General features: G+C 34.9%; 1 protein-coding gene across 2 annotated transcripts in view; it reads right to left on the bottom strand.

Moving 5' to 3' along the window:
- ANKRD12 (ankyrin repeat domain 12) overlaps positions 1–15955 on the bottom strand; it is a 63254-nt gene that overhangs the window by 34270 nt on the left and 13029 nt on the right. The window contains exons 3-6 of one of the 2 annotated variants that reach the window (XM_068993563.1): positions 12882–12950; positions 8855–9001; positions 5342–5539; positions 4080–4222 (exon numbers count right to left, since the gene is read on the bottom strand). In XM_068993563.1, coding sequence (XP_068849664.1) covers positions 4080–4222; positions 5342–5539; positions 8855–9001; positions 12882–12950 — 557 coding nt within the window. The remainder of the gene's footprint in view (positions 1–4079; positions 4223–5341; positions 5540–8854; positions 9002–12881; positions 12951–15955) is intronic. The other variant, XM_068993564.1, reaches the window with a different exon arrangement.

Genomic DNA, 15955 nt, shown 5'->3' with positions numbered 1-15955 from the left:
TGGTGACTGCAGCCATGAAATTAAAAGACACTTACTCCTTGGAAGGAAAGTTATGACCAACCTAGATAGCATATTCAAAAGCAGAGACATTACTTTGCCAACTAAGGTCCACCTAGTCAAGGCTATGGTTTTTCCTGTGGTCATGTATGGATGTGAGAGTTGGACTGTGAAGAAGGCTGAGCGCCGAAGAACTGATGCTTTTGAACTGTGGTGTTGGAGAAGACTCTTGAGAGTCCCTTGGACTGCAAGGAGATCCAACCAGTCCATTCTGAAGGAGATCAGCCCTGGGATTTCTTTGGAAGGAATGATGCTAAAGCTGAAACTCCAGTACTTTGGCCACCTCATGCGAAGAGTTGACTCATTGGAAAAGACTCTGATGCTGGGAGGGATTGGGGGCAGGAGGAGAAGGGGACGACAGAGGATGAGATGGCTGGATGGCATCATAGACTCGATGGACGTGAGTCTGAGTGAACTCCGGGAGATGGTGATGGACAGGGAGGCCTGGCGTGCTGCGATTCATGGTGTCGCAAAGAGTCGGACACGACCGAGCGACTGAACTGAACTGAACTGAACTGAAATAATCAATAATTTACAGATCATCCTCACATTCAAAAAATTACTTATTCTAAAAAGAATTTAAAGTAACAAAGTTGCTTAAAATAGCAGGCAGCATATTAGAAGTAGGTAAAAATGTTGAGACAAGAAGAAAATAATGGTAGGTAGTATCTAAAACAGAACCAGGAATAGGGCTATTATAAGAACATATATTATGAAGTACTATACACTTGAGAAAGGTAGGGCAAAGATTAGGTTCTTAGTAAGCTATGTTAAGAAAAGTAATCTTCTCTTACTCTAAATAATTTAGGACAGAACTATCTTTCTGTTTTTCCCACCTAAGAAATGTCTTATGGATGGCTCAGTCATCATGAGTATCACTGGAAGAAATCTAATTCTTTGCTAGAGAATCATATGGTACAGATAAACACAAATGAGCTTTTGGTGGCTCTCGTTTCCCTCCTCCTCTTTGGGGACAAGTAAAGAATAAGAAGAAAATAGCCCTCAACAGCTCTGAAGTATGACTCCTACTATCCTAGGCATGTTGGTAGGAGGAAAAGCAAAGGTCTCTTGGAAACAGCATGCCAGTCTCCCTCTGGAAAGAGACTGGAAATAGTGTTTGAATCCTTGTAAGTGAATCAGCTCAAAGGTCAGCTTCTGGAAATATTTTGCAGCAACGTGCATATTTAGAAACTTATATTCATAGAAACATGTCTTACTCATAAGGCATAATTATTTAACATTACATTTAGCAATCAAGAAATCTTTTTATGCAACATTTGAAGAAAAACTATTCATGTTTGAAAAACTATCAATAATCCTTATTTTGAAAAAAGGGAAGTGAATACAGTATTTAACACAGCACACCCAGAATATAAATTATATATGTATGAGACTCAATATTCAATGCAGAAAATAGACAAGCACACGAGTAAAAAATAATATAGTTAAGTGCTATCCCATAGGTTATGTGTGAGACTGGAACAACAGTAAGGATCAGTTTAGGAAAAATAACATTGTAGGCTTCATTTTTCCTCAAAATTTGAACTTGAGAATTATGAAAAAGTCTTTTAGAAAGATTTAAATGAGAAAATGGCACTTTTAATTTCTGAATTTTAGTTTCTAAAATATTTGAGTATATTTGAAAAACAGCAATAGAAGCCTTTTAATCTCTGACCTCTGACATTTTTATAACATTTTAGATTTCAAGGTAGGTTTATGTGCTCAGTGTCTTTTTTTCCTTCAAAATATTCCCTTTAAATAGGTACTATTTATTATGAATGAGAAAAAGGAAGTTGAGAGGAAAAAAGTAACTTGAGACCACACATTTGGCAAACTGGCCAGGCCAGAACTGAATTTGTATCTATCTTCACCAAATTTCCTTTTTTTCTCAACTAAAGCGGCTTTTTAAAGGCAGGCAGCATGACCCTGAAATTTTTATTGTGTCAAAAAAGAAAATAAGGCTGAGAATGTTTGCTGCTAATGAAAGAACTAAGGGGGATTTTTCTAGCAGAAAGGTATGAGATGACACCAAAATTTGAGCTAGGGTGTTAGAAAGCATGTCCTATGTTATTCACCAGAGAGCAGAGACAGTGTATTGAACAGCTCTTCCAGCTTAATATATCATTACCTCACTTTGTCTTAAGAAGACATTGGTATTTATCTTATTTAGTCCCTTAACTTGGGACTCCTATCAGTTTAATAAACTTAGGAGTGTCTCAGACTAACATGACCTCATGTGTCTTTGTTTTGCCAAACTCCGGGAGAAGCTAAGGGTACTGGAATGTAGTGGGTCATACAGTTTCCACAACAGACACCAAAGGATGTTCATTTACTGTGATGATTAAAGTGATTAATACATATGAATCATTTACAACACTTATCTCCAAGTGAAAACACACAAATATTGCTGTGAGAAATTAATGCAATGTAGTGGAAATCTCACAGAGACAAAGAATCCCACATGAAATTCACAGCAAAGAGAAATCCTTGGACAGCGTCTGTGCCACAGATCTAGGGCAGCTAGTCTCACCTGAAGCAGGATCCAGGACATTTTGTATACAAAGATACTTTCAAAAACAATGAACTGATGGATGTGTTTGACTTAATTCAGGGCATTTTAGAGTTATGAAAGAGAGAGTAAGGAAATACAAAATATTTATGTACACAGAGAACTAAATAAGAAAAATTAGAACAAGGCTGAGTAGTAACCAAGGTAATAAATAAAAATCCAAGGCAAAATAAACTTAGAGTACACTCTGTGAGTCTCAGAGCAGCAATATATATTAAAATCCTTTGCAGGGGTCAGTAACTAGAGACTAAAAATTTAATAAAGCAAAATAGCTTATACCTTGTTAGAAATGAAGAGAAGAAACACAGCTGCTTTTGGCTAATGGTACTAGGAAGGGTGGAGGGACACAAGGGAGAATTTAGGTATTTTTCTGAGCTAAGCAATACTTTTCAACTTTCTAAACTATGCACAAGTATGTCAATAAAAGTCTAATTAACTGAAAAACAGAAAGTACTTCTTTGATGAACAGAATCCTTTGCTTTAGACACTGCTAACAGTGGCCCAGGTTGATTTGCTTCGGCTATAACCAGGTTACAGTAATGGAACTAAGCACTGCTGCTGCTGCTGCTGCTGCTGCTTAGTCGTTTCAGTCATGTCCGACTCTGCGACCCCATAGACGGCAGCCCGCCAGGCTCCCCTGTCCCTGGGATTCTCCAGGCAAGAACACTGGAGTGGGTTGCCATTTCCTTCTCCAATGTGTGAAAGTGAAGTAGCTCAGTCGTGTCCAACTTGTAGCGACCCCATGGACTGCAGCCTACCAGGCTCCTCCGTCCATGGGATTTTCCAGGCAAGAGTACTGGAGTGGGTGCCATCACCTTCTCCAGGAACTAAGCATTAAACACGCTTAAAACAGAAGCTTTATTACAACAAAGACGGGGTAGGCTTTGATGTCAATAAGCCAGAGACTGAAAATGCAAATGGAATTTAAAACCCAGCATGGGTCATAATATTGCATCAAAACAAATCAAGGTATTTAAAGATGCCATTAAAATTTCAAGCATATATAATCATGTTTGATTAAATCGTCTTATTATATATATAAGCATCTGAATATCTTTAAACAAATAATGTCAGCTAAAATTCAAGAACTGATGTTATATACAAAGGAATCATTAAATATTAATGTCTTAAAAAAGGTATGACAGTGTAAAATTTTTATAAGTAAAATATGCTTTAATCACGACATCTAATTATCCGACAGTGGAATGGCCCTTCAAATAAAAATTTTGTCAAGTTGCTTAATTATCAAATTAAATAGATTTTATGAAAAGATAATGCTAAACCCATAATAGGAATTAGCAGTTAGAAGGTAGAAAAAGGGAAAATAAAACACAAATGAGCTGGTCAGGCAATGAAGGAAATATGACACTAGATTGTACAACTAAGAAGTGAGTTAAATTACTCTGGGTTAAATTTTGAAGATGTGTATTACTGCTCCTCCTGTCATACTCACATCTCTGTGCCCACTACTAGCGGAATCATGGAGTGGAGTGTCATCATCTAATCCTTGTGTGTTAACATCTGCTCCAGCTGATATCAGTATCTTAGCAACATCATAATATCCCACGTTGCAAGCTTCATGCAGTGGTGTCCAACCTAAAGTTACAATATTAATTGAACATATGGTTCACTTCTACTAATCCAACACATATGCTTTTAATATAACCATGTGTGATACAGTAATTCTAAATGTACACAATACAGAAGGAAAAAGGAATGATGAACAAGCTACTGAAAATAAGTACCTAAGAAAACCACTAATTTTACAGAAGGTTCATCCACAATAATATTATTTCCCATGAAAGTGAAGTCGTTCAGTCGTGTCCAACTCTTTGCGACCTCGTGGACTGAAGCCTATCAGGCTCCTCCTTCCGTGGGGTTCTCCAGGCAAGAATACTGGAGTGGGTTGCCATTTCCTTCTCCAGAGAAGTTTCCTGACCCAGGGATCAAACCTGGATCTCCCACATTGCAGGCAGACCCGATGAATATAAACTTGCTATAATTTATAATAATCAACTGAATTATAAAATAAGAGTAGAAAAGGGCAAAATAAGCTTGTTAGGGTCTTGCAATAATACAAGATATTAAATAGAGTTCCCTGTATACAGCAGATTCTTGCTTATCTATTAATATTTTATATACAGTAGTGTGTATATGTTAATCCTAAAAGTGAAAGTGGAAGTGAAGTCGCTCAGTCATGTCCAATTCTTTGAGACCTCATCGACTGTGGCCCATCAGGCTCCTCTGTCCGTGGGATTCTCCAGGCAAGAGTACTGGTAATCCCAAACTTCTACTAACTTATCTCTTTCCCCTACCCAGGGCTCTCTCATATGCCTTTTTTTTTTCTTTCTTCCATATACTCTTGATGGGAGTGAAAATGGATTCAAGACCTTTCTTTTGGAGGGTTATTTGCCTGATTTTCAAAAAAATGGACAAAATTTTTATCCCAAATTAGATAAAAAATTATATGGTAATATGCCAGATAAAACAGAAGCTTAATATTTAAGAATCTGAGTGATTACTGACATGGAATTGTAGTAGAGATCAGGGTTTCATGTACAAACTCCAAAATAGTTTTACATTAAAGTATACTTTTAGAACACTTTTATTTCAGAAAGAGGAACAAAGAATGTCAATTAAATTATAATCAGAGTCTGTTTAGGTGATAATCTCAAAATTTTAGATCCTGAGTATGTCTTTAATTACAAGTCTTACCTGCAAAATCTTTCACATTCACATTTGCCCCTAAACTTATTAGTTCTTTGACTTGTTTTACATCTCCTCGAATAGCTGCCATATGTAAAGGAGTTTCACCACGTTCATTTCTTTTATTAACTTTATCTTTTTGTCGAGATGAGGAACTGGGAGTTTTCTTTTGGGCTGGTGTTTGCGATGGATGATGTGGTGTGGAATCTGTAAGAAAGAAAAGTTTAAAGTTCTAGACTAAATATTTTGTTCATGTAAAGGTTTTTACAGGTAATGTGCTAATTTCTTGGATTGAGGGAGTACCTTCTCACCCAAACAATCTGACACTAGACTTGGATAATCCGATAATGGCCCAGAGTAGATCTTCCTTTAGGGTTATCAAATACTGCATGTGCCAACTAAGAAAAAAATGTTTCACTGTCAATTCTGCCCTGAAAGTACTTGCTCAATGAATAATTTGATAAACTTCAAAAAAATCATTTTTCATGGCATGTTGTGATATTATTTTAAGACTTAGATGAAATGACACTGAAGGCTAGAGTTTACACCTCTTACTCAAAGTACTGGACACAAAGTATGTATTCCAGCATTAGGTACAAATTAAAGTCATAGATGATTTTAGTATGAAATGAAGCTTATGATCCGTAAGAAATGAGGACAGTCTAGAAAAAGGCCTTTAAAAAGGGGCTGATAAAGGAGGGGAAAACAGTGCTTTGCTTTGATTTCTATCTTCTGGTATTTGTTCCAGTTTCTCTCTCAAAAACAAGAAAGTTAAACTGCATGACACTTAAAAGTCCTCTCCTCCCCATTTCAGAACTAAGAAAAACACAAAACGAAAAATAATTTCTTAATCAATTAAGGATTCAAGACATATGTACAGTGTTAATAATTCTGAAAATTTACAACTATTTAAAAGAAACAACAGCTCTAAGGAAAAAAAAGTCTACAGAAAATAATTTTCCAGCATCATATAATGACTTCCTTGCAAACTGCCACGATGGGAATGATAAAGTATTATCCCTCTTTTCTCAGTAAGAAAAAAGTTTAAAGTTTACTTTTTGATTTTTAATGTACATTGAGTTAGTTAATCTATGAATTTCTATAACATACACTCTAGAAGTACACGAATCTTGTCTAATTCATCACTGTATCTCGACTGCTTAGAAGACTTCCTGTTACAGTGTACTTACACAAATTTGTTGAGTGAATACATGATTATTATAATATTTATAGTTAAATTATTTATTTAGGAAATTAGTGATTGAACTTAAAATAAATTCAAACAACTTGCAAGGAATTAACTCATACAAAATTTTCTCAGCCATACCAAAGTAATATAACACAGACAAAATAACAGTAGTACTATCCATAATGGCAATCAGAATAAACATGGGAAATAAGTTATGTAATGGATAAGACTAGGAACCTTAACAACCGTATCTATCAGCTGGCAAACAGGCTGATACCTCAGAAGCTTTCCCCTCTATACATGTATTAATGAGGAGGACTGATATACCCTTAAATGAAAAGAACAAAGTGCAGAACAGTATTACAGTATTAATCTTTATATTTAAAAACAAACAACAACAAAAGATATGTTTACATGTTTATATCTAAACAACTGAGAAGAAATTATGAATAGGGCTTGAAGCTCAAAGGGAGAGGTTATTGGAAATGAGGAAAGATTTTTCACTTCTTGCCTTACTGCATTAATTACTCTAACGATAGAGGTTCATAGTATTAAATAACACTTTTAAGAAACAAAAGTTTTCTCATCTAGCTATTTAATCTGAGTCAAAGTCAACACTTTTCAAATGTTCAGAAACATTTGAAGTTTAACACTGTAAATAACTTTGATTTGGCCAGTCTCCCCAAGTTGTGGGTGGAAAGGCAGAAGAATAACCAACACAACATGCCCCACTTTAAACAGAAAGCCCTAACACACTCTTGTTAGTGAAAGATATAGATATACTTACGTTTTAATGGAAACTATGATCTATAGAAACTAAGAATTTTACCAAGTTGTCCCATTTTTTAATAACAAAGAGCCAACACTGGAAAAGTTCACTAGAAAAACTGTGTTCTTGTCAATGCATTTCAACAGGGTCTGTCATGTTACCCCAAGTGTTATACAAAGATGCCCTGAAGAAAAGAATTTTTCTTCCAAATTTTTGGAACTTTTCTTTCTAAAAGAAAAAGATTTCTCCAAAGAGATTTACTTTCTTCTTGCATTGCTCAATGAGAACTTTATACAACTTAAAACTCTTGGTTTTAGCTACCGGAATGTATAACTAAGCTCACTGCTCAATGTAGTAACTATCCCAGCCCGGCTGTCTGGACCTTATCTACCTTTTAAACTCTTTTAATAAATGAACAAGTTCGTTGTTTGTTCCTTCTTTGTCTTCATCCTGCTGGTAAGCCATCTTTAATCATTTCTGGAGGGCAAACTATTGATACTTGAATAAACACACACACACACACATACACAAAGCACAATATCTTAAATGGAAACGTGAAATGAAACATGAAATAAATTTACATAATACACTGCAGATATTTTTCTTTTGAAAATAAATTTTGTTGTTGCTGTTGTTCAGTCATTAAGTCATGTCCAACTCTTTGCAACCCTATGAAGTGCAGCACGTCAGGCTCCTCTACCCATGGGATTTCCCAGGTAAGAAAAATGGAGTGGGTAGCCATCCCGTTCTTCAGGGGATCTTCCCAGACCAGGGATCGAACCTGTGTCTCCTGCATTGCAGGAAGATTCTTTACTGTTGAGCCAACACGGAAGCCCAAAATAAATTTTAGCAGATCTTAAACAATAAAACATGAATTATACTCTTGCTTCTAAAAGCATGTGTAAGATTACCAGCTTACAACAGAGTGCTAACTATAAAAGTACAGTATAACTATAAAAGTAAACTATAAACCTAGAAGCAGCTCTATAGAAACTGAAGTAAAACTTTCTGCAGGAAGGAAAAGGCACGCACAGTTCTACAACTGTGTGTTGCAGATTTCTCATGTGGACTGATCCAATTCTAAATTACAGTTGACCTTTGAACAACTCAGGGATCAGGGGTACCCACTCTCCTCACATTTGAAAATCCGTGTGCAACTTACAGTTGGCCCTTCAAATCCAGAATTCTGTATCTTCAAATTCAATCAACCATGGATCACGCAGCAAGCAGTATAGTATTTACTACTGAGAAAAAAATCCGTGTGTATGTGGACCCACTCAGTTCAAACCTGTGTAGTTCAAAGGTCAACTGTACTCATTTTAGCTGACAAACATTTACTGAATGTCTGCCAAGAGCCAAGATCCCTGCTCCTGTATACCTTTTCATCTAGCAGATGAGACAGACAATAAACAATTGTCACACAAACACATGTTAAGATTACAAATTTATAAAAAACTGATTAAATCTAAGAAAGGACATTTAAAGTAGTTAAAAATAACTGTCAAGATACAGCTACAGTGTGAAGAAAACCACAAACACACAGGTCAGTGATGGTGAGTGTCACCTGGACTGTTGTCCCGTGCTGTCATCTGCATAAGAAGTGCCATCTGCTTTCGCTCTGAGAGTGGGTAACCAAAGAGAATGCTAACTGGAGTGGACTTCTTAGTTCCAGCTTCCTTTTTGGTTTTCTTCTTTTCTGGACCTTCTTTCTCTGGAATTATTAATAAATATGTCAGAATCTGAATCAAATTTAAGCACTCAAAAGTAAAGCATAAGGAGACTTTTTAAAAATAGATGATACATGCTTATGAGAAACAAGAGTAACAGAAACTTGCAACAGGCAGACAAAAGAGCACTAGGGTTTTATTACATAAGCAATTTTCTCCCTGAATGCTTTGAAAAAACATCTTAATTATATAATTTTCAGAAAATTAATTAACATTTGGAAATTTAGTCCTAGTAAGATCTGTATTTTAATGATCAATTCTATTAAATAACACTTCAAACATTCCTTAGCTTTACATCTCTGAAACTCCTTCATTCACTTTAATCTTATTCAATTATTCCTAAGCCTGTATAGCAATATTCCTTCACATTACCTCCCTAATTCCACTAATAATTTGTACATCCTCTAAGGAGCTGTTTACGACAAAGCACATCACACAGAGTAATTACTGAAAAATAATGCCAAATCACTCTATTGCAGTTACAGGATAGTTGAACATGGAAGACTATTAATCAAAGCTGAAACTGAGCAAAGTTAAAGATTCTATATGTGTGTGGAAAGGGGCTGGGGGAATTAAGAAAGATCCTGCAAAGATTCAAAAATGTCTAAAAATTTTTCAAAGAGATTTGATCCACCATAAAGCCAGTTCTCAGATTTAGCTATTTGGCAAATCTCTGGCAATGGAGCCAATATTCCCCGTTATAAGCCAGAAAATTCAGATGGAACTGGATTCCACAGTTCAAAGAAACATAGGTGCCTGTTACTCCTTCCTTAAGGACATTTCTGGGAATTAATTCAAGTGGCCCTGTGAGATGAGCTGCCTGTTAACTGTCTAGGCATCTATTTCCTGGAAAATCCTGTACCAATATCTGGGATCTACTGATCCAGGTTTGCAGTATACAGAGAAGCTACAAAACTATAAATAAATTAATAAAAATTGTAAACAAATGTAAAATAGCAAAATGAGTACAAGAAGACAAGGCTTAGTAGTCAATACTGTTGTTTTTCTCACGTAGATGTGGCCAGCAGTTAGACTACTCCAGGAGATAAGCATTTATTGATCTAGTAACTTTCAAGAAATGAATAAAAGTTTGATACTATTTATATATTACTGTATTATTATTTAAGGCATAAAATCCTACAGTGTGCCACTTTAAGTTAATCAGGACAAACTGGCATCCTAAGGGTCTGGAAAAATCAAAGGGCCTGCTTTTATACTCTGCTGCCCACAAATCACCCAAAATTCAATAGCTCCGAAAATGTCCATTTTGTTGATATTTGCAGAATTTTACATAACAGAAATAAAAAATTCCAAGATTTTTAAAGTCAGCCTTTATTAATAGTTCTAATATATTATTTTCTTACTTTTCATTTCATTAATGATCCAATTAGTATAAAGCCCATTTTAGCAGTGTTACACCTAACTTACTAAATTTATTATAAACCCCTAAATAGGTCTTTTGGAAAAATCTATTTTTTCCTGAAACACATTCTTTTTCCTAATAATGTTCTGTATGCTTTGGTTCTCAGAATTAATAAGGAACCACAACTGTTGTTTTAATAGTTGTCGATCTGAATACCAAATCTTTAAATATAATGAATGTACTTCTCACTTAAATTAAAATACTTATAACAGTTTAAAGAAAGAAGTTGTTTTAAGAAAAAAAGTACAGTTTAGTAATTAGAAGAAGCAAAATAAAAAATACATATCTATCCTTAAAACACTTAAAATTTTGGAAAAACAATTTTCTTTTATTTTCTCATTTGCAAACTCTTGATTTCTGGTTTTAACTGCATTTTAGTAACACAATGTTTTAAGAAGAATATGCTTGAGGACTTCCCTGGCAGTCTGGTAGTTAAGACTCTGCACTTCCAATGCAGGGGATGGAGGCTAGATCCCTGTTAGGGGACTAGGATCCCATGTGCCATGAAGGAGTGGCCAAAAAATTTTTAAACAGTAAATTCAATAAGATTAAGATCAAAAAGCAAAAATCAATTATGTTCCTCTATACTTGCAATGACCTCCTAAAAAAAGAATATACTCTAAAGTGACACTCAGTTTATAGCAGAAAAACTTTAAATAATGAATTCATTATTAAAATTCCATGCTACCAAACAAACAAAGATATTATATTTTGGAAAGGAATAAACAAATTGGATATATTCCAAATGTTCAATCAAAAACTCATTACTAACATTCATATGAACACTATTTTTTCTCTGAGTTACCTCAGCCATCTGTCTTGAGTTCATGCTCTACATGAGATATGAAAATAAGGTAGGTGAACAGTAGCTGGTGTAAGATAGATTAGAGATAACTTTATACCATTTTAAAAAATCATAAATCTTAGATTAGTATGTCCCAAGTGTGCTTTTTCATGTCGAAACCATTCAACAAAACTCTGTGAAAGCATGGATTCTTAACAACTGGACCACCAGGGAAGACCACCTTGGAAGAGATTTTTAAAGAAAAATCCAGGTGGTTCACTTAAGACTAAAGAAAAACAGATACAGCCTTTTCAACAATCCAGTATGCTTTACTTCAAGGTTCAGAGGACCTTTAGAATTACAGAGATATCTGAGTCTTATAATCCTGAAAATTAGTGCCTTCTTCCCATGTCTTATCAGAATAAACAGAAAGCTCAACACTGTCACATCTCAATTAAGTATACTGAGAAGAGACAAAAATGTTTTTCTTGGGGAACTAGTTCATAAGCCTACCAGTGTCTCAGAAATATGACATTTTCCCACAAAGCAGCCACAGTATAAGGAATGAAACCATGGGAGCTACAATTCAAATACAGATGGTTTTGCAATATCTAGTTTCTGACAGGCGAGTGCTTATATCTTCTGATTTCCAGCCATGACCCTCAGACCACAGGCAATTTCATTACATACCGCTCTTTTAGGTGTGCCTTGGTACTCAGGGGCCCCATTTTAGGAAAGTACCACTAACTCCACAATAAGTATAGATCTGTTTAATTTAATGCTAACTGTAGACAAACCATTGCCAAATTTTGATAACTAAGTATTACTGACTTATCAGGTCAATTGACAGTTTTTGGGATAATTTTAAGAATAATTACTTCGCTGTATACCAACTCCACAAATTTATAAATTAAATACAAAGTATATTAGGAACAGAAATTTTTAGTTTTTACAGTTAAAGGCCATATGCTAAAAACTGGACACTGAGGGACTAAACAATATTTTACATTTAAAAAGTTCGGAGATAAGAATGTAAGCTAATTAAGAAGTTAAAAAAAAAAAAGAATCAAAACACCTAGCTAATTTAGTTTTCACATACTAAAGGATACATTTACTCTTTGATGGGATTTCTCCAGGAAACTTGGCGTTTTAATTCATTTTAAAATTCAACAGGGGCAGTAAAAAAGTCAACAGACTAAAGAGGTCAACTGAAAAAATTTTTAATGTTTTTAAAAACACTGCATGCTTGAAGAGTAAGATGACACTGTCTACGAAAATCACTATGTGTGGTATAACGTGTGAAGGGCGTACAGCTAAGTGATGGAGGACCAGGGCACGTTCCCACAGGGGCCACTGCTCAGCACAGCTCCAAGGTGTACTGCTCTCATACTCTTCTACATGAATGGGTCCCCAGCTGTGCTGCATGCCTGAGTGGCTGTGCAGGATCCTGCTTGCAGCATCCACACAGAACATGTCTTGGACATGGTACATGGGAGCTCTCAAATGAGGCTGGAAAATTTTATGTCACTCATATAGTCACTTATTCAACCACAGACATCTATATGCTGGTTTGAAAATAAGTTATTTATAGTACAAGAATTAATTATAAATGTGACAGAAACCACTGGCTAACAGGAACCCCTGATAATCTAGTTACCTGAGCATGTCCTGTAAGAAGATATAAGTCTCTCCCCCCAATTCTCACTTGTATGTCCTGGGTCTGAATCTACAGAATGAGAAGAGACAGGAGAAGAGAAAAAAGCATACGAAGGGAAATGCAGAATTCAACAAACCAACATTTTTCAAAAGACCACAATGATGTATCACTGTTTTTCCAAAAGATTATTTTTAAGGTAAAGCCAAAAGTACATTTAAAACACAGGTTTGGCCAATACCTAAGATTTCAGTTTCTTTAGTCTTAAAGCTAAAAAAGTCAACTATGTAGGTTGCGGTAACAGTTATTACTGAGGCTGCTTATTAAAACATATCATCTTTCTTTAGAATATTTTTTCAATCTCTGAATATTGATAAAACAGACAGTACTCTTAACTGCTTTTCTGTTTAGAATTTGCCTTTACAGAACTTGAATAAAGACTTGAATCATCCTTTTTGTTCTATGAATGCCAAAACTACTCAGAAGACAATCGAACATTTTGGACTACAGTATCATTCCAGACCAAGTATTTCTATAAAACTATGAACATTTCAAATACTATGAATTATTACACTGACCACCTCTTAGAAAGAAAGCAGGGTAAAGCAAAACAAAATTTATCAGCTAAGAAATGGAATGCTGCCTAACAACTCAATAAATTAGACAATTAAGAATATGGAGAACTGATTTTTGACAGTACGGCCAGAGCAAATATTTTTACTTACAAATAAATGCTACTATAACTTAAAATAATATTATTCTAATCTTTACAATCTCAATTTATTGGCTCATAGTTTTCTTTCCAGAATGATTACTATAAACATTATTCATGAGTTCAGTTAGGTATAAGTAAAAAACAAAAATATTGGGGGAAAAAAATTTAGAGAACAAATAACTCCTAAACATAACATTTGCAAAAAAATAAAATAAAATAAGCCTAAAAGTTTAGTGATGAGAAAGCTCACTCAATTGAAAGGGAAATGATTAATAAAATAACATTTAGACCAATTCCAGAGCCAATGGGTAAACAGATTGAATCACAAGCCTTTCAATAAACATTTGCTTTTTGTAATTGTTAACAAAACCATTAAGTTAACAACTAGAAGAATTCTATGAAGAATATTTGACATTTCATTTCAAGATAAACAAAAATTTAAAAAGACCTCCACAGGTTGCAAAGCAAAGTGGCAACTAATATGTTGCACCAACAAACTGAATTAAATGGATAAGTGAAAGCAGATCATATTACTGCGATCAATTAAAGAATAGTAGATAAAATAAACTTGCTTTCAATTATATTCATTAATGTAAGGAAGTAGTTTAATAGTTTATCCAAACCTTCCTTTGGAAGTAATTAATCTATCCTGGCCCCACATACCCATTGGCTTTTACTCAAATAAGTATGCTCATATTTGGGGCATCTGTATATGTATTCTATAAAGATTTAATTAAGGAGCTAGAAAATTATCAGGGGGAAGGGACAAAAATAAATCTATAATAGACTATCTCCATGAAAATCACCAAAAGATGAGTATCCTTATTAAGCAAAACACTAATTTTATCTGTTACTTTTAACACAGTTATCAGAAAAATAACATTTGTTTTTTTTTTTTAAAAGTTGTCTTCTCCAAAGTTGCTTGAGTCATTAAATAGGGTAGGTCCTTCAATGGGATCAAAGCCTCAGGAAAGCAGGCCTTAATGGATGGCCGGCAGAGACTGAATTCAGAGCATGTGAACACACTCTACAACTGCGACCATGGCCTTGGGGAATGGAGCATACTGTGCCTCTATGCATCTTCTCCTTCCACATTTATTCACACATTACTTACATATGCCACTAGAAAACACACAATAAGCAAATAGATAATGCTTATAAGAAGAAATAAACATTTTTTAAAAAGAATGTTGTATTTTTTTTTTTACTTAAACATGCAAACTAAAATGAAATACTACTGGTTTATCACTATAGATAATTAGATCTATCAAACCTAAAAAAAAAAGCAACTGCCCTGATGCTACTTGAGATTAAAGAACACAAATGTACTGCTGGAAGACTCTGTAACTACATATAATTATTTTAGAGAAATATAGAAACATTGTATCCTTTTAACCCTATAACCCTACTCTTGGAATGAATAAGAAAGAAAAAATTCAGGGTATAACAAAAACACAATCTGGAAAGATACTCTTATGGCATTATTCATAACAAAATAATTCAAATGTAGGCTGGAGGCCAAAAAGACTCACTCATGTGTAGCCTCAAGCAGTCAAGTTCAGTACTTTCATGTTAAAGAACTCTTATGGCATCCAATGAATGCCATTAGGCTAGGAAAGAAAATTAGTATGATTTTATGGTGGACAGAGGAGGAATAAAGTCCACTCAGTAGAAACATTAGCAACTATTAAAGATAACAGCAGTTATCAGTTATTAATATTTTGTTGCTGTTTAGTTGCTAAGTCTTATTCAACTCTTTTGTGGCCCCACTGACTGTAGCCTGGCAGGATCCTCTGTCCATGGGATTTTCCGGGCAAGAATACTGGAGTAGGTTGCTATTTCCTTCTCCAAGGGGTCTTCCCAACCCAAGAATCAAACTCATGTCTCTTGCATTGGCAGGCAGATTCTCTTAACAGTGAGCCACCAGGGAAGCCATATCAGTATTATAAGGTGCCTACTTTAAATATTCATTATCCTCTTCCTATTAATAGGAATACCCCAACTTTGATTAGAGTGACAATATACCCAGCTCAAAAATATTCAACTTTTCAGACTTTCCTGCAACTAGCACAGCCTAACCAGTTGAGGTGCAGGCAAAAGCATCACTGGTCTTTCCTGCCCAGGAAGGATGTCCTGTTACTATAAGGCAAAATGTTGAAGGACAAAGCCTATATACAAGCTAAGGGTGGCAGAGCAGAAATACGAAAGGAACCTAGTCCTTTCGGTATTACTGAACTGCTGCACTGCCTATGCCTGCTCTTACTGCAGTAGATGAAAAATCTCTAAGTCAGTTTTCTATTTTAATTAATATATTACAAACTGATTTTATATGTTATGTCACTCAGAGATCACAATTTCTGAA

This window comes from Capricornis sumatraensis, chromosome 21 (assembly GCF_032405125.1).
Source record: "Capricornis sumatraensis isolate serow.1 chromosome 21, serow.2, whole genome shotgun sequence".
Classification (NCBI taxonomy): domain Eukaryota; kingdom Metazoa; phylum Chordata; class Mammalia; order Artiodactyla; family Bovidae; genus Capricornis; species Capricornis sumatraensis.
This window is presented reverse-complemented; position numbering and strand designations above follow the sequence as displayed.